At 33.5% G+C, this 19,680-nt stretch overlaps 1 protein-coding gene across 2 annotated transcripts; it reads right to left on the bottom strand.

Moving 5' to 3' along the window:
* Positions 1–6,737: 6,737 nt before the first annotated feature.
* LOC129803236 (pyruvate dehydrogenase (acetyl-transferring) kinase, mitochondrial) lies at positions 6,738–18,673 on the bottom strand. 2 transcript variants are annotated; one of them, XM_055849686.1, is made up of 5 exons: positions 18,373–18,673; positions 18,059–18,308; positions 17,421–17,996; positions 11,416–11,688; positions 6,738–7,117 (listed from the first exon to the last, which is right to left on the bottom strand). In XM_055849686.1, the coding sequence occupies exons 2-5, from the start codon at positions 18,287–18,289 to the stop codon at positions 6,986–6,988; spliced, it is 1,212 nt and encodes a 403-aa protein (XP_055705661.1). In that variant the 5' UTR covers positions 18,290–18,308; positions 18,373–18,673; the 3' UTR covers positions 6,738–6,985. The 2 variants fall into 2 exon arrangements, with proteins under 2 accessions (XP_055705661.1, XP_055705660.1); XM_055849685.1 differs by having other exon boundaries at positions 18,059–18,305.
* Between the last annotated feature and the right edge of the window lie 1,007 nt (positions 18,674–19,680).

The following is a 19,680-nucleotide window of genomic DNA, read 5'->3' as shown; positions in this document are numbered from 1 at the left end:
TAACAAAAAATACTAGACTTTTAATAGGAAAAAAATGATAAGTTTCTTTTTTTCTTTTTTACAGTAATTTTTTTGTAAGGATTAAAAACAAAAAGAAAACGATGTCGTAGCCTCTTATTGATAGAAATAATATGCTAATGAGACGAAGAAGGAAAAGAAAAATCATAAGTAAGAAAATTTTTAATTTATACAGAAGAGAAAAAAATGCGAAAAATAATTTTGTGAATAGTGAAGAAATAGCATGAAAATTTTTCTGACATTTTTTTATTAAAAAGTGTCAGTGAAATGAATTGGATAAAAATAATTTTTAAAAGAAATATTTTCTTAATAGAATTTTTTATTTAGATTCTCTTTCAGTGATACAGTGAGGAACAAAAGTGTTCTTTTTTAAAGTAATTTTTTTATGCTGGGGTGTACGTTTTTTTTTGAAATCTTCGAGGTTTTATGATTACAAGGGAGTTACTTAAACAATCTTAATTCATTTTGACAAGGAATGACTGTTTGTCTACACAGAAAAAAAATATTTTGTAAAACTGTTCGTAAATGTTTGTGAAATCCTATGGAGGACTTACAAAATGCTCGTGAATCGTATAACCCACAAACAAATTCGTAAAATTTTGTACATTTTTTCACAAATATTGTTCGCAAAATGATCATTTGACGAACATTTTTTGTACTTTTACAAACATTTGTTCGTAAATGTTCGTAAACACACAGAAAAATGTTCGTAAAATTTTGTCATTTGTTCGGATTTGTTCGTAAATTTTTGTTTGTCTGGCAAACTTAGACTTTTCTTGATTTTTGCCGTTTTATTTTACAATGTTTCGAGGATTTTAGTCCTCTTCATCAGGTATTGAATTCGCAGAAAAATCACGTACAAGTGGGAAATGTTTACACTGCACTTGGACTCTCGATCAGAGAAGAGAAAAGCTCTTGATCAGTGATCCAGTCCAAATACAGTGCAAACATTTCCCACCTTTACGTGATTTTTTCCTGCGATTTCGATACCTGATGAAGAGGACAACAATCCTCGGAAACGTTAAAGTAGCAAAACTCAAGAAAGTTCTAAGTTTTTCCGTCCACTGCCAATTACTATTTTTTCGTATATTTTTAATGGAAGCTGGGCTTTAATGTTATGTAATTTAGATAGACAAAACAATTAATTATTCTAAATTAAATTATGGCTAGGCCCAGCTTCCTTTACCATTGTGCAAAAAATGGTTTTTCAATCTAGCCCCGGGTATTGCAGTTTAAAAAAGAAATTTTGAGAAATTGTTAGATCCTCCCTATAGCCAACGGCCGCAGCGATTCCACTGGTTTTCCAGCAGCCTTTTCTGCCATGTCCGCTGATTTCACCGCTAAAAATCCGCGTGAAATTCCCTGGATTTTACCACTCAAAATCCGCGTAAGCTTCCGAGATGGAATTTGACGCTAAATTTCTTCGTAGCGTTGCATGGACGTTTGCGGAACTCTGTATAGGACCGTCTAATAAGAAATGTCCGCGAGTTTCCATGGACTTTTCTCTGACGAATATTTCCACGGCTTTTCCTATGGATTATTAGCGTATAATCGGCAGTCAACTCTTTAAAAATTTGGAAAAAATCCTCTTTATTTCCACGAAATTCTCCGTGGAAATTTCCATACAACGGCCTTAGAGACTTCCGCGATTTAATATTACGAAATTCCACGACTTTTCCAGTGGATTTTTTAAATATATTATTCTTCAAAATAATTCCAAAAATTGATTAAAAATTTCGTGGATCTTTCATAGAGAATTTCCAAAAAAAAATCCTCAAATATGGACGATCAGTGCCAATTGGCAGCTTAGAACTTGGAGAGTGTTCATCTATCAGACGAACACTCAATTGTTCTACTTTTGAATTGAAAATATTGCTACCATATCGTTCATTTGAGTATGTCTAGCTCGCAAGAATTATAGCGCTAGGGCGAAAAATAATTGCAGAATTTTCGCGCAAACTTCCATGGAGTCTTGGTCGGAAAGATATCAGAAAATATACTCGGAATATTCAATGGAAATTTTGAATGAATTTACAGGGAATGCTCTCAGATATGTTGCAAGAAAATTCCTCGGACTTTTTCCAGGAAATCCACGCGAAAAAAAGCTGATAATTCCGCAGAATTCCAAGCGGAATACTAGCGTTTATTTCCACGGAAACTCTCGCGGAAAAATAGAAGACAAATTCCAGGGAATTTTCTGTTACTGTGAAACTTTGCGGCCGATTGGCTACAGGGAATTTGTAAATTTGTGGCCACTCTTGAAAATTTCCGGGAATGGTTTACTCTGAATCTTCAAAATTCTTTGTTTCTTGTGTTTCCTCGTTCAGTTGCCCAATTGCTACAAGTACATTTTCTATAATTTCTTTCCATGTACCAGAATCTTGTGTACTGTGGGGAACATAAGATACCACGGGTATTTGTCAATGAGCAACTGAGCGGTTTAATTGGCATATTCACGAAACTTCTGACCATCAACTACTATGCCTGAAATAACTTATGATGGCAAACCTTTCGATAATTTCGATATCCACTCCTGTGATTTCTGATGAAAGAAGTGGATTGTCGAAAAACTTTCGTGCATTATTTCCATCATTAATGTTTCCCGTGTTTCCGAATCTGGGTTTTGGTCTGTCGGCTAATAATCCGATTTTTTTTTCCAGAAGTCATCCTGGATTTTTATCTTGGCTTTTTCAGTATTTCTTTGCTATCCTCTCCTCTACACTGCCACGATTTTAAGAGCAACTTATAGGAGAGATGTAGCAGGAACTCAAAAAATCTTATTCGAGCATGTAAAATGGACAGCCTAAATTTGAACTAGAATGGAGGAAAGGCTCATAATTTTGGACAGTTTCTAAATTTGGACACTTTGAGGGTAAAATTGGACACTAATGGCTCCGGCACTTTTAGATCAGGAAAATTTCATAAAATAGAAATTCGAATCCCTGTCTTTCTCACATGCTGTGTATATGTCTGTCCCATTCTTTCTCACTCCAAATTCGATTGAGCTAAATTGAATTTGTTGTGACGTTTAAAAGAAGAAGAAGAGCACGAAAGAATGAGATGAACATATGAAAAGCGTGTGAGAAAGACAGGGATTCGAATTTCTACTTTATGAATTTTTCCTGATCTAAAAGGTATGACGGTGCCATAAAAATAAATTGGTTAAAATTATGGATTTTTATTCTAATATTTGATGAATAATGAATTCTATCTACTTATTTATTCTTATATGTTCTATATATTCAATTTTGCCTCTGAGCTTCACATCTATCGTATAATAAGTCATCAAGTAAAGTCAAGTGGTAGAGCACTCGCTCTGTGATGCAAGTGTCCCGGGTTCGAATCCCCTTTAGGTCACCAGGGATTTTTCTGGCGTTAAATAAAGGTGTTCGGATTGCATCCAGTGAGCTTCACTGCACTTGATTCCAAAGACTTGGGACTGACAATCTCATCCGGTACAAGAAAAAAATGCATGCCTAGAAATCCCCTTGCGGGAGGCCTTGTTCCTTCATGGAATATTGTGCCAGCATTATTATTTTTATTAATGTAGAAGCAATAAAACCCGCCATAAGCAACAAAGGCTCTGCTTTGGCAAAATTCCCGCTTTTTCGAGTCAATAGTCTCTTTCCCAGGACCAGAACCTCTGAGGGTGGTGAAGACGACTGTCAAGCGAGTATCTTGTAGGACTGTAACGAATAGGCAACCAAGTAGAAAAAGAGAGAACTCTCTTCCTTCTTGGCGGACCGTCGTGCAGTGCAGACGTGTTTAGGACTAGCTCCTCGCAGACAGTCTAGGGCCCACCCCAGTTTATTTGTTCACAAACCGGTCCATTCCACATTTAAATAATTTGTTAATTCGCATTGCCCCCACATTAAGTTCATTTCGATTTTTTGCTCGGTTTTTAGGTGTTTTGTCCCACTGTGCGTCGATTCAACATGAACTAACTCTCAATACTAGTCCTCTCCACGATACCCCTCCCGAATAGGTAACTCAAAGCTAACACTAGGCACACTCTTAGGAGAAATCGGCGCCTCTCCGAGAGACATTTTAATGTCCATTCGAATACCAACGGGGGGTTTAACCGTTAAGTAGTCTTCAGAGTAGAGGTTTAGCCTGTTAGATCTCTTGAACTTGATAATCCAATCATAAGTTAAATTTTCCAAAAAGTCTTGACTGATAAGAAATTATAAGAGTTAATCCATATGGCTAAGCCTTATGTCTGAAGACCGTTTTAGGGAGAAGCTATTGCTAATAAAATAAAAAGAGTTATTACTAAATCTATTGCCAATAATTTCTCTTGAAGATCACTTTGTATTATAATACATTCTTAACAGAGAGTAATTGCGTCCACTGCTGTCATAGCGTTTGATTGACAAACTATAGTAAAATATTGGGAAAGCTCTTACCTGATTTTTTTAACCCATTAAGATAAAGTCATAAATCAGACAGATACATTTCATTGTGAAAATTATTGTTACACTGAGTTACAAAATCATTTTTTATAGAAAACGATGAATAATACCTTAATCCTCGGTGTCTGCTGAATGTTTTCCTCGAAAAAAATTATGATCCATCGCGTCAAGTTTCTGAAATAGCTTAACATGAAATTTCCCGCCTAATAGCAATAAATGCTCTGCTGAGGCAACCCTAAATATTCGAGACGCAATGTCTCCTTTCTAGGCCAGCGCCTCTGGCGATGGTGGATACGACTGTATTAGTTTAGTCGATCGCGCGATCTCAGTGAGTACGGACGTCAGTACTTGGTGAGTCGTGAAAGTGTTAGGACGTAGTGCAGAAGCTCGCGACAGTCTGGAGCCCACACCAGTCGATGCATAAGCAGGTCATTCCCAATTATTATAGATATTAGAACGGATTGTTAGTTTGTTCCTTACACTAGGATGTTATTGTATCAACGAATGATTTGTAGTAGAGGACTCGAATATATTCCTAGAATAAACCATCCCTCTATATCTTAAATTTTGCAGACATGTTTAATAAATTCTTAGATATCCTTTAAATCCAAAAATTCAGTGAAAAGTATTCAAAGAAAAGTATAATTGCCCAATTCAAAATTTTAAGTCAGATTTAAGTGAACTAGATTTTACCTTCGACAAAAATTAATATTTTTCTAACAATTTTGGTTTCTTTACATTATATTTAATTTATTTACTGATCGAGTTTCATATTTTACTTAAGGGGAAGTGCGGTATCTATGAAATAATGTTTTTACTCTTATTTTTAGAGCTGAGCTTTACCAGGATATAATTTAACTCGACAAATCAGTTTTAAATCTAAATTTACATTATGATAAGCCTGAATTTTTTTTAAGTCCTACTTCCTCTTGACAAACGGAAATTGATAAAAGAAAAAAACTTTAATGAAAAATTGAGCAAAAGCACAGAAATCACATTAAGAGAAATACAGTAGACTATCTATCAATTGGGCATTTGGGGCGAAATGTCATCCGGTTTATCGATAGATTTGGGCGTTAAAGCCTTTGCAAATTCCACAAAAAGCGCTCTCAATTAAAAAGAATCACGATAAAATAGGAAGAACTACAGCGAATTTGAGCAAATTAGCTTCATATAAACGTGAAAATTGTCAACAATATTTTTCGCCCGATTGAGCGAAAGTCTACTGTAGTTTCATATGAGATTTAACACCTTAAAATTGCATCCACTGATATCAAAAAGGAAGAAAAAAAACGATAAATATGAATAATATACCGCTGTTCTTAATGGGTTAAGAGAATTTTAGGTGTACAATTGACTCAAATAATACAACGTGTCGCTGACAGAACTTTGGTCAAGATTGACACAGAATTAATTATGTTTTGTAAACATTTTACTTGAAATTTTAGTGAGAATGATTGAAACCTAATTACAATTCATTTCTCTCTCGTGTTAGAAGTTTCAAAAGTGATGTTTACAACACCAAAGCGATTCTGCATAAAGCCTCTATGTTCATTAACTTGAACCTCCATTACTTAGGATTCTAATCCAATTGTAAGACTTTGAGATTTCTTAAGACTTTTAATTCAGAAAATTAAAGAAAAAAAATGAACACTTTTGTACATCATTGTAAATATTTTAACGATATTTTCTGTTTCTTCTGCTCTTCGTTATCTGTATTCTTTTATATCGCAAAATAACTTATGAGACAGTGACAGTCTTTTTCTTTTTACTCTTAAACTAAGAATTTATAAGTGAAGAAAAAAAATACAAATACGAAATCAGTTTTAATATCAGTTTTCTTTTTTTTTGTATAAGAAGAGTATAAAAGAGAATCTTAATACTTTGACTTATGTATTAAAAAAAAAAGAAGTAATGATTAAGTAAGTGTTTAGCTAAATTTTAAAAATGACTCTAAAATGTATAAAAAACTTCGTTAAGGTTCTATATTTTCATTATTATATTAAATATAGTAAAAATGCCTCAAGGTTTTTTCTTTGTTGTTGTTGTCTTCCCGAGGAAACATTGTCGAATTCTGATGGCTCAAGGAGAAAATTTTGAATGCTGGGAAATTGTAGCTGAAATACAAACTTTCACATATTCACAAAATCTTACGCATACCTTTGGACTTTAATCGGGAAGTGTCATCAAATAGCTCAAGTGGCTATTAATAAACCACCCCCAACTCTTCAAAAATCACTCTCTCTCTGGCTTTCATATTCACTCTGATAATCTCTTCAAGTACTGTAATTTACCAAAAACTGCTTCTTTGTGATAATTTCAGTAACAAAATATTTTATTTATCTCCCATTGTTTTGTACAATTCGTTTCTGTGGACAAAAAAAAAACTGAGACACAGAACATACAAAGATGATTTTGGGGAATTAAAGAATGGATTCAGGGGCTTAAAGGCTGGGATGAGCAAATGCATGAGATGATCAATAACCTCTCGTACAACCATCAGTTTCATCTTCACCACAATTTGTGCACATTCCTGTTGCATTCCTCTCGAACTTTTAAATGATGATCTGGGGCCGGGTTTTGTTATTTGGCGATGACCAGTCGCGAATGGGAACGATGGGTTCATAAAATTTTCTACTGGAGCTGTTGTAGATTGGCAAAAGTTCATTTGCCTCGTCGGAAAGGGTCTGGAAAAATGAAAGAAAACATCATTTTAAAAATGGAAAAGGAAGAATCCTCCATCATACATCAATTGCTTTGAAAATAATTCTCATAAGTCTAAGGTAAGTCCAAACACTTCCAATAATAGAGTGTGAACGCCTACAAATTTCATATTCGACCGAAAGAATTGCAAAGTTAACAAAGTTGGCACAAAATACTAAAAATTAGCCAAATATCGCTAACATATAGCATAATAGAGCTTAATTATACTATTTCAATAATAAAAGATGAACAGGTTTTTTTTAACACTTTACTGTTCTCAAGTGCTTCTGCATTATCATCGACTTTTCTTTTGTGTTGGTATCTGTCTCTACTATTTTCCCCAGTCCTCGGCTTTTTCTAAATCAGAGATGTGTAAAAACCGAACAAACGTCAAATGAAAATTGTACATCAATGGTCAAAACACTAACTGAACAAACTTATTTTGACGTTTATTCGGTTTCAACGGTTCTTGCACAATCCTTGTATAAATTCACCAATCAATCGATACAGAATCAATACAAAGAAAAGTCGATAATGCAGAAGCACTTGAGAACAGTAAAATGCCAAAAAAATGTTAATTTTTCAATGAAATAGCACCATCATGGTCCTACTCCAAAGAAAAATGAAACGGGGACATCTTTTTCCTGAACATTATTTTCAGTACATGTCTGTTTTCATATGCTTCTGCATAATCAACTTTTCTTCTTCTTGATTCCTATCACAACTGTTTTAAAACAAGATGATGACTGGGGAAACAGTCGTAACAGGAACCAATCCAATGAAAAGTCGATAATGCAGAAGCAGATGAGAACAGTCATGTACACTAAAAAGTGTTCAGGAGTGTAATTTCCCTGTTACTGTTTCCTACTAAAAGATGTTGCAATCTGTCCTGAAAGTGTCCATGCTTTACACGATCCCAAGCTTTATAATAACTAAATTTTTCTATGTTTCTGATTAAATATGACTCCGCAATATATTTTAAAAACAGGACACTTTCCCCTATATAGAGTATATATAATCCCTCGATTTTTTCACCCCCTCAAAATTTCCATTTTCCACCCCCCGGAGACCACTTTTCTCAACAAATCTTCGCGTTTCAGATGATTTCTGAGAAATGTCACGCTATTTGCCCGTCAATCCGACTGTCGCCAGCTCTAGAGGCCAAACGGTTAGAGATAGCGACTTGGGAACTAAGGGAGACCCCCCAATAAGTCAATCCAAGGATAGTTAACATGCCCCTTATTTTCCCCCCATCACTCCCCTTCCCCTTCAAACCCAGGTTTTTTTTGGGATTGCTCGAAAACGCGTCGTGCGATTTTGTTTTTTTTTCATTTTTGGATATGTTTTAAAAATTACCCAACCGGACAATTAACCATACGTGAAAATACCATTGAATCATTCCTAATAACGGTATTCAAGGTCAAAAATTAAAAAAGGCGGTCTTGGAATTTCCGACTAAACTGTTGCAATTGATTTTGAACCGATAATGAACTGGTCCATAACTGATAACTGATTTTTATTCTAAATTCAATTATATTAGTTCTAAGTTATTTTGGGCAAAGTTTCGAGTGATTTATAAATCCGTTCAAATCGGTTGTGAACCGGTAATGTGAAACAGTTATGAACCGATAAGTATTTTCGGGTGATTAATAAATCAGTTTAAACCGGTAACGGTATATGATGCGAAAGTACTTTTGAGGGGTACCATCTAAATTACGAGTTTGAGCACTTTGCAAAACCTGCGACGCTTTGTCACACTTTTTTTATAAGTCTCGCGATGGAAAAGGTGGTAGAACGTTCACTCTGTGATGTAACTGTCCTGGAGGTTAAATTCTGAAATTCATGAGTTTTTCGCGTGAGAAATTCACAGCTCTTATTAGATCGCATTTTGTGAGTATATCATGAGCGTATCTTAGACACTAGTAAAAAAAATGATTAAATTGATCCAAATTTGATCCTTTTGCAAAGGATCTATCATTAATTTGATCTACACAGTAAGAAAAATTAACACTATTATAGTGTGTAATCTTTCACACCACTATTATAGTATTAAATTTGGAAAAAATGTTTAATTTAACATTGTTTAATTTAAAGTTGTTGAATTTCAAGTAGTTGAATTTAAAAATTGTTGAATTTTTGTGTGTAAACTCAAAAATTGTTGAATTTTCATTTCATTTTGAAGATTTTAATTTTTTGCCATTTCAGACATTTGTAATATTTTTTCCTGTACTCGGGATACCCCTTAATGAGAGATGATTATATCTGATGCTCGAATCTTTACGATCTTACTTATTATGCATATAAATATTGGATGTTTTATATGACTTTTGCACAATGAAAGGCATCTCGACTGAAATATATGTCTTAAATGGAAATTCAACAATTTTTACACAACTTTTGTCTCAAAATTCAACAACTTTTGTTTAACTCTTTCGTCTCTTTTGGGACTCTGAGTACCCAAAGCAGCATATGAATGTTCTGTGAAAAACAATGTTTTTTTAATTATTCAGAACTGATAAAAATGCGATTTTTGTGGATGATTACAAATTATAAGTATGTCCAAATGTAAGATATTTTTTATAGGACCTCAATTAATTTCTGAGCTTAGATATTTTTGATTAAAAAATGGTGAAATTGGTTTGCAGCATATGCTGCAGTCCGGAAAGAGTTAAAAATTCAACAACTTTGCTTGAAATACACAAGGTTTCACACTATAATAGTGTGAAAAATTATGATCAAACTATAATAGTGTTAATTTTTGATCATGTGATAAAAAATACCATAAAGTTGTGTATTTTTTCACACTAAAATTAATAATGTGAAAAACTATAATCCTACTATAATAGTGCTAATTTTTAGATTTTTTCAACAGTTTTAAAAATCAAGAAACATTGTTAAAATATTTTTATGACTATAATTGTGAGAAATTTTACACAGATCGCAATTAAAGAATTAATTTATCCAATTTCACACTATTATAGTGTTAAAATTTTACACATTTTTAAATTAAACAACATTGTTGAAAATGTTTCAACTATAGTAGAGGTAATTTTCAATCACGTGACAGTAAATTACCAAAATTTTGTGTATTTTTAAACATTTTTAAATTAAACAACTAAAATAGTCGATTTTGCACTATTATACTAGTAAAATTTTACACATTTTTTTACTATCTTTCGCAAAATGATCAAATTTGGATCAATTTGTTCCTTTTATTTTTACCAGTAAAATTTATATGATAATTTTTGTTAAAGTCTGTTGAAACACTTAGATAAGAAAATCACAAATCGGGGAATTTATTACGTGATAAACTCGCTATCTCAGAATTCATACCCTGGGTTCAAATCCCCTTTTGGTCATTAGAAATTTTCTAAAGTTAGTGCTGTTCGAATTGGGATCATTTTTACAATGATGGCAGACTTCCTATAACCAATATTTAAAAAAAATAAACAGTTCAGTTTATTAGAGATTTATGTTTTGGTGTACTTTACACTTTTAAAGTTTTCTTTTAAGGTTTAATATTAATACGGCGGAGGATTAACCCTTTAACGACGAGACACTTTTTCGGACTAAAAATCAACAATAAAAATTAAACTGAGAAACATAATCAATGATAAGTCTTACATCTAACCTTGGAAATTTCAACAGAGTCTGTGAGAGGAATTAAAGAAGTTTTTAAAACTGTCTTATATCGTTTGACTCCAAATAATCAAAAAAAAAGTCCGGAAAGACAATTCAATCTGTCTTTCAATTTTCTCTCTAGAACCGAATATCTTCGAAAGTGAGAATCCTAAAAAGTTGTTCCTCATTTGTAGACAAAAAATAACTATTAGGATCTATAACCCAGTCTCAAATGGGTTAAGTCTATAGAACGTATCAAATTTTAATCCCATAATTTGATGGTAAAAGGTGCGAAATCACACAACTTTGTATGCGTAGAACGAAGTATCAAAGTATAGGTTTCTTTAATTTTGGCAACTTGAACCTCAATATGACCTTTGAAAAATAGATATAGAAGAGAAAGAAATCGTCAAGTTTTCTAAATTAAGACACTATATACAATGTAATTTGTGAGTTAATTCACTCAATGAATAACTCACGTGAGAAGCCAAGCGAGTGCAAATGTGCAAATTGACAAAGCATCTATTTCACAAAATCGCCCCATTAATTCTCGCAATAATAGTTCAATTTACTGTGACCTTGATGACGCGCTCTTGCGAGTAAGATTGCATTAATAAATCAGAATGGTTGAGTTGGGAAATGAATGTGCTTGTTCTTTTACCTTGAGATAGATAACGGCATCAGTGCCATATCCCTCGCAGGACATCAGACAAAGATCTCCTCGGAAGTACCTCGCATAGAGGCGTGAGATGGGAAGTCCATATCCATAGCCAGCGAGTGGAACTGTATTTGATTGATGATCTTGATTCTTCTGAGGCTGAGGAGCTGTGCTGAACATGTACTTGAACAGAAGATCCATCTGCGATCGAGGAATTCCTCCTCCTCGATCGGACATCTTCACACAAATATCCTCTTTTGCTCGGACTATTGTCACCTGAAAAATCACATATATTCCCACATATTTCCGGTATTGCAATTTATCTTTCCTCCCACTTGTTCTCACACTCTTCTTCCAAATACTATACATTATATATTCAGAGAAAAATAACGCAACTGATTAACATGAATCAATATGCATGCTGCTCTTGGCTATTTTAACGACTGTGTGAATTGCGCACTTCTTATCTCATTGCTTTGTTTTGGATTGAATAACAAATCTCAGATTTTTGTTTTCGTTTTCCATTAAAAAATAGAAAATATACATTATATTTAAAAAGAAAATACTATAAAAATTAAAAAAGAATGGATTCTAAATCAGTTTCACTTTTTATAAAATGCAAATTTACCCGAATTAACGCTAGTAGCGCTGTAAGATCATCTAAATCTAAATGATTTTTTCGTGCTCAAAACAAATCCAAATTATCTAAAAGAAATATTAGCCAATTGGATTATCATGTTGCAATTTAATATGAGCTTTGGGATTATGAAAAACCCCCATTTTATCCCCATATCTCTCAAGTGGAAATTTAACAGAATTATCACAAAGCTAGTAAATATATAAACCACAAGTTAATATGCTAGTCTGCTCAACAGTTTCTCACCAAACAAGACCATTATGATCACCACAAACTCATAACAGTTGATTCTCAATTGCTGATAAAAATGTATTTAATTAGGAAAGTCAAGTAGAAGTTTCGGATAAGAGAGCAAATAGCGAACTTGACGTCAGCTCTCTTATGACCCAATTGGCAGAAATATTTTCTTTTTTAGCACTGCCATCGCAGATTTTACAGAAAAATCGAATCAAGTTTGAAAGTAAACAATAAACAGAAATTTTTGTTAAACACAAATTTGTGGAATTTGCACAAAAAAGAAACACTGAAAACAAAAACAAGAGGCAGTGCTTCATTCAAAGTCTTATCACTTATCAAACTGCTAGACCTTTGGTATTGTGTTGTTAATTTTGAGCAAACGAGTGAAAGTTTGACCTTAGAAACCGGTGATAAATAATTTGTACAACGTAAATTGTGAAAATTGCGATTAAATGTTATTAACCCTTTTTAAGGATCACAAGAAATCTCGAGTACTCTCTAAACTGTCAATGATAAGCCTAAATTAGCTTATGATCGATGTTCAAACGTGAAAAGCCCAAATAAGCATACACTCAGTCCCGGGATTATGCACATTTTCGGGACCGAAAAAAAACGCGCGAAATGGCATTATTCATCGAGAAAATTTGCCTATCCGCAGGAAATTTCTTTTGAATAAATCGGCCGAAGAACGAATTTAGCGGGGAGTAAAAGTAGTGAAAACAAAAAAATTCAACTGTTTAATAGAAATGCATTAACCCATTCCTTACCATTGTATTATACATCATACGCAAATTGAGTGATTTTAGATGATTTATTCCTGGAAAATTTTTATCTGAATTGTTGTCGGGAATGGATTTTTACTAACTTTAGTTCTTCAATTACTTGGGAAAAATAGTCCGACAGAGATGAAAATACATTTTGTTATTGTTTTCTTGCTTCGCAGAAGGTCATGCAAAATTTTTGGTGAAAATGGCGAACGGAAAATTCGACATCCCATCGAATTTGTTAAAATTGGCCCCTTTTCTCTTTCTTGATTGGAATTCTACTTGCCAATTTGTTTTCTTGGATAGTTACTCTATCTAAAGCAATAGAGTTTGTAATGAATTAATGCACAGAATTTAAAATCAGTGACCGCTAAGACGTGTTTGACAGGGGCCCCCGCGTCCCCGTAATAGGTAAAAAAAATTTCTTTTCAAAAAATTCATCTATTAATCTGTAGCAAACTAATCCCAAAATATGAACATTCTATCTCAAGTATTTCTGGTACATTGACTGAATGGGTTAACAAACAGTACTTTTTGGCCAGGGTTCTTCAACAAATGGTTAAAATATTTTTAAAAAAATTACCTTAATAAGAGAAATTAAAGATTTATTCTGAAAAAGATGCAAAGTGTTTTCAAATTTCCCGCGTCGCCAAATAGTAGGGGAGACTGGAGCAAAAGGTCACAAAACGGATATTTTATTTTTTTACAAGCTACTCGAGCGCTTCAAAAACTTCTAATTAGTGGAGTTTTATAGGAAATTTATCGCTCTACAACTTTGTGAAAGTAATTTTCCTCTATTTTTTAAAGAAATACGTTTATCGAGCCAATTTCTAAAAGATAATTTTGTTACCATTCTCAAAAATGCTGGGGCAAATAGTACCAGACATTGGGTGTTATCATATTTTGATTCGCTTCATCAAGGGCTTCCGTAAATTTGAAAAAATACCTAGAGGACATATTTTCATAGAAAATTTATTCATCTACACCTTTGTAAAACACCGTTTTCTCTGCAAGAAAAGTGAAAAAAAACAAGAAAAGCGCTTTTCAAGCTATTTTAGAAAAAACACACACAAAAGACTGCAAATCGTTTGACCAATGCAAACAACAAGCGGCGAGACATGATTATGACGTTTCTTTTCGCCGTGAGACATCAGAAATTGCTTCGCTTTTTGTTACTTTTTGCTTTATACCTTTTGTTACTTTTTACCCCAAGTGGGCATTTTTAATAAAAGGATTTCTGGAGAAAAGAACCTTTGTGAAATTCTAAAATAGATAGCGGATTCGTATTCAAAAAATCCAAATTATTTAGAAAATATTCATCAGTGCATTAATTTTGGAAAATAAGTAGGTAAATAATTGTCATCTTCTGCAAGGAAAATATTTCAAAAATAGGACTAAAAATTTCGATATTTTTTATTTTCTAAATACCTTGTTCGAATACTAAGAAACTTACGACATTGAAGACGGTCTATGGAGGCTATCTATAGCAAAAAAAATGGAGTCGCTATCTTTTTTACCTTGAAAGATATTGACTTTTAAATTTTTCGATTTGTGACTTTTTGCCCCAGTCTCCCCTACAATTTAATTAAAGTGCCTGAAGAAAAATTTAATTGCAAAATTTAATTACAAAATTAATTTCGAAAATTTCTCCTTATTAAGCCCCATAAAAAAATATCACACGACCGACAATCTCAATATTATGCAGAAGTAAAATTATTTTTTTCACTCTTATAAAGTTTCTATTTTTTAGTACCCTGTAAAAACAGTATAGGTATTCCTATAACGATTAGATTAGTACAATCATGTATTAAATGATTACCCCTGCTTTTGAAAACTTTTATAATACAGTTAATGAAGATCAAGAAAAAACTTGGAATCTAATTTAGTATTTATATTTAGAATATTTGTAGCGACCACTTTCAAACAAAAATAAAAAAAAATTAAACTTTTGGTTCGCACATATCACTATTTAATAAAAAAAAATTTAATTTAAGAAAACAAGATAAATACTGAGATGCAATATGAATATGCAATATAGTATAATATCCGTCTGATTGCGCGTATTTCTGCTGAGTCCTCGAGTCTGCACAAAATACTTATCAGCCCAATTTTATAATTTTCCGGAGTAGAATTCCGTGGGCGCCAGGACTGACGATGATGCTTCCTCATTTTACTGATCTTGTGGGATCAAGTGATTTGGTTTCCCCCTTCCTCATCAGGCTCATTTTGGTAAATTTGATGGGGTTTTTATGATACAATCACTCTAGAATACAGTGTGCCACACTGTGAGCGCAACATATTTAGCACAAGCATGTTCTAAACACTGTATTTGCACAAAATGTCATTGAAGTTCGAAGATTCATAAGCAATCTCGAATTTTCAAATTTAGATTTTCTGCACCAAGGTGGGGAAAATTAATGAAATATCACGGTAAAAAGCTGGCAAAAGAATTACTTTGTGATCATGAAGGTATTTCACAAGCACGTTGCTTTTTTTCTCACAACAAAATGTGAAGACTCTGTTACATTATGACACTTGAGCACTTCGATAATTCGAATAGGAAGTACTTCAGCCACCTTATCTGTTTACAAGCAGGAACTGGGTATCTTTTTTAGCACTTCCTGGACATCCCACATGATACTGGTCAATAATTCACCTTGTTTTAGTTATCAACATCGTACAGGAGTCCTTTGACACTCAAAAATAGTTTACAACATCGATAATAATGGCTTTGGGAAAATTGAAGTTTGTATCCTTTGCGTTCTTTTGGGGACGAGAGTACCCTTGAGTTTTCCAATTTCCCAGAGGAGGAAAAAATTCTTTCTCTACAAAAGTATCATATTTGACCACTAAGACTTACAATAAAGTGAGTTTTACTGAAATTCGTTCGCTGGATATGTTGTGATCCGGAAAGAGTTAATATCATTAGAACATGCATGTTCGAAAATTTATTAGTACAGAAATGTAAGATTTTTTGCTTAAATAAAACAAGTCAGATTTCAAAACATGTAAATCACTGAGATTGAAACTTCTTAAATATAGCGAGAACGTAATTATCTAATCGTATAGACTTATAGTACAATCATGTACTAAATAATTAGCTAGGCTTTTAAGTCTTCCTTTTATTTTTTGCAGTATATAATCGTCAATTAAAATTAAGTGGAATTGAGTGTAATATTTTTAGTACATGCAGGTTATATATACCTATTAGTACACTGAGTGAGAGAAATCCGAAAAAGTTAAAATAACATTACGGAAATGTTTATTTTACTCTACAATATTTATTCGAAATCGGTGTAAATATTATGCTTTTTAGGTGTATTAGGAGTTAAAGTTACCCTTTTCATGTTAATTTTACCCTTAAAAATGTGTAAAATTAACATTAAAAAACGTTGATATATTTTTACACCTAAAAAGTGTTAAAGTTATGAGGAAAAAAAGTTAATCGCACCCCCGTTTTTTCCTCAGTGTACAGAAATGCTACATTTTCAGCTGAAATGTTAGAATATCAAGGATGCAATTAAAAAAATGTTACTTTGAAATAAAAGTTCCACAAGAAATGAATGAAAAAATAGACATCTTTAGATTTTTGCTCTTTTATTCTTTACGGCGCACGTTTTAAGTAGTCCTCTTTATTAGTCTTTTTCGGGAAAATATGGAAATCACTGTATTGCAAAATTTCCAATATAATGTATCCCATAGGACTAAAATTCTTCAAGTATTCAACTAAGTTTGATGCTTTTAATTTATTTTGTATTAAATTTAAGATCAACCAACTGATACTTGAAGAAAACCAAGACTAATAAATAATAATAATAATTTTTTATGTAATAACTATATTCTGTTGTAACATATCACATTCGCTCTCTTCGTTTCTTCGTTATGCTTTTATTACAATCTTCTCAAAATCCCATTATTCCAAATTTTGATCTCTTCAGGCGCAATTTGATTGGTTCAGACCAAGGCAGGTGTCGTTTTCTCCGCACAAAAGAGCCAATAAAATAATTCAATAACATTAACCAATATTTAAACTTCTGAGTCAGACACAACAACTTGATTATCACTTTAAATTGCCTTTAAAAATTTTCCCAAAAATATTTTCTCCATGGACAATTGTGATAATGGAGTTCTGATAAATAAAACCATGTGTGTTTTTGTTATTTCCTGACACACTTTTCCACACGCAATGCCCCTGAATATCTATATCGCGCGGAGTTTCTTCGCGTCACTTTTTGTCATCATCACCGAGCTTCGTGCTCCTGACCTTGCAAGATGTTTATGACTTTTTATCTGACCATATTTTCGTTGCCATGGAAATGTGGTTTGTGGACAGTTTTTTTTTCTTTCTGATGGGATAACTTTTGACTCACCTTGATCGGCGGGATGTTCTCTTCGTCCTGCTCATACCTCTCCATAACGGCTCTCATGGAGTTTTTGAAGAGCTCAAAGAGCATGTGATAGAGATGCGATGGTACATAGATTATCCTGACAGGTTGATCCTTTTCCAGTTCATTGATCTCCTCAATCTCAAGAGCCGGAGCCCCAAAGTAGTATTGATCACAGAGAAATCTCGCAGTGTCATAGGCATCTTTGACCACAGCACTGGGATTGCACATGGGATCGATGCATCCAATGTGCTTACCAGGATCTGGATGCGTATTACCAAAGAGGATGGTATGCTGATTGATAAGCATGCGGATGCTGATGCGAGACATGTACAAACGATCAAGGAAGTACTGAATGGAAGCTTCCATCCCTGGGTCAATTTCACCACTTTGGGACTCCTTGAGCTCAAGGATTCCCAGTGCCATGGTCTGAACCACATCCGAATGACGATCCCGAATGAGCTTGAGATCCTGCACAAAGCGCTTCAGGGTACTCGAAGATGGTTCAATTTTTTCATAATTGATGATCTCTTCGAAGCTCTTGTGATACCACTGACTCACCTGTTGCAAAGGATACCCTTGATAGAAAAGAGCCACATACCTGTGCAACTGCATTCACTCACCATGGCCACAGAAGACTGCCTCAGGAGCTGCTGCGGAAGCAAAGCAATCTCCTTCATTATATTGGCCAGACGCACTGGCAGCTCCTTCCGCAGAAAAGTATAGGATTTTTTCTCACATGCATTGAGACCAAAATCTATGAATTGCTTAATTGACAGAGGAGATGGATTGAACTGGGAGTAAAAATCCAGCATTTTTTTGGTGTAGGCAAACAAAGGCCGTGTCAGCCGCATCTTTGGCCAGTTGATTCTGCTAGAACATTTCAAGGGCATCATATTAACAGCACAAATATTGACTGTCTCAATTTTTCACTCACAAACAGCAGGGGGGCAACAAAAGGTCACACACTCTTCCGATTTCCTAGCCACACGGGATCTTCACCGAGGTATTTTTTTCCTTATGGAGAGCTAAATGATGGTGACTTATCTCACCGATTAAATGCTTCACTAATGCCCATCTGGCACCTCTCTGACCACTCACAATTAACTAGTTGATGGCTAAACTTATGGGAAACATTGTGAACACGACGTCTTATCAGGAAAACACACTTAAAACTGAGTATTTCCATTCACCGAACAACAAGACGAGTTTTTTCGCCACAAAATGTGCGTGAAATCGGCTTTCGCTGCAATTCGCCGCCAACTTCGTACTCAATTTTATTTAAATATTTTACGCGTATTAAATTTCTCCAGACAAACAATGTAGAAAAAGCTTTATTGATAATATTTTACAAAATGTTTCATTTAATAAAGAAAATAATTATCCCTTTGAAATCTAAATACAGTAGACGAGTAGACTCTCGCAAATTCGGCTCTTTTAAGATCGGGCTACTTTTTAATTCGGGCAGCGGTTACATTTGAAAAAAGTTTATTGTCATTTTTCAAGTTTGATTATGATGATCAAATGAAGCAAAAATGTTCAAATTTGGCATGGTTTGTCTTAGTTTTGATGTGATTTTGCATTATTGAGGGATTTTCATGCAATTTACGTTATATATGAGTGTATAAACTCAATATCTATATGCACATGAATAAAAAATCGTTGCATTTCAAAAAGTTTGAATTTCTGTCTAATTCGGCTGACATTTCGGTCCCATATGCCGTAATTTGAGAGAGTCTACTGTATTTAATTACTGTATTTAAAGTTGTACTGAAATTACACAAAATACAAAAAGAAGAAGAACGAGTTCAACCGATAGTAGTTGAAAGTTGAACTTTTTGTAGCGATAATCGGTTGAAAAATTACTAAGACAATCGAATTGATTCTATTCTATTACACACAATCCACACAATAATCGTAGCAATATTCAATCAGTCAGTTTAATGAAGTTTATGCCATTTTGTTGATTCATTTTATTATTCTTATACTAATTATTACTACTATATATTCCATTTGGGCCATTACTGATGGTTGAATTTTATTAATTTTGCAATTTAATTGATTCCTTTTCAATTGAAATTTGTTTTTTTTTCAGTGATTATTAAATAGCGATTATTAGATAGCGAAATTTTAACTGGTTTATTCCAACTAATAGAATTCTGAGAATTCTACTTCCAAATTTCATCTTGTTTTTACTGTGTACGCTAGGAAATACTCTACTCTACAATATAGTAGACTTGCTCAA

Source organism: Phlebotomus papatasi, chromosome 2 (genome assembly GCF_024763615.1).
Source record: "Phlebotomus papatasi isolate M1 chromosome 2, Ppap_2.1, whole genome shotgun sequence".
In the NCBI taxonomy this organism is placed as follows: Eukaryota; Metazoa; Arthropoda; class Insecta; order Diptera; family Psychodidae; genus Phlebotomus; species Phlebotomus papatasi.
The sequence above is the reverse complement of the archived record's forward strand: the minus strand, read 5'-3'. Positions and strand labels throughout refer to the sequence as shown.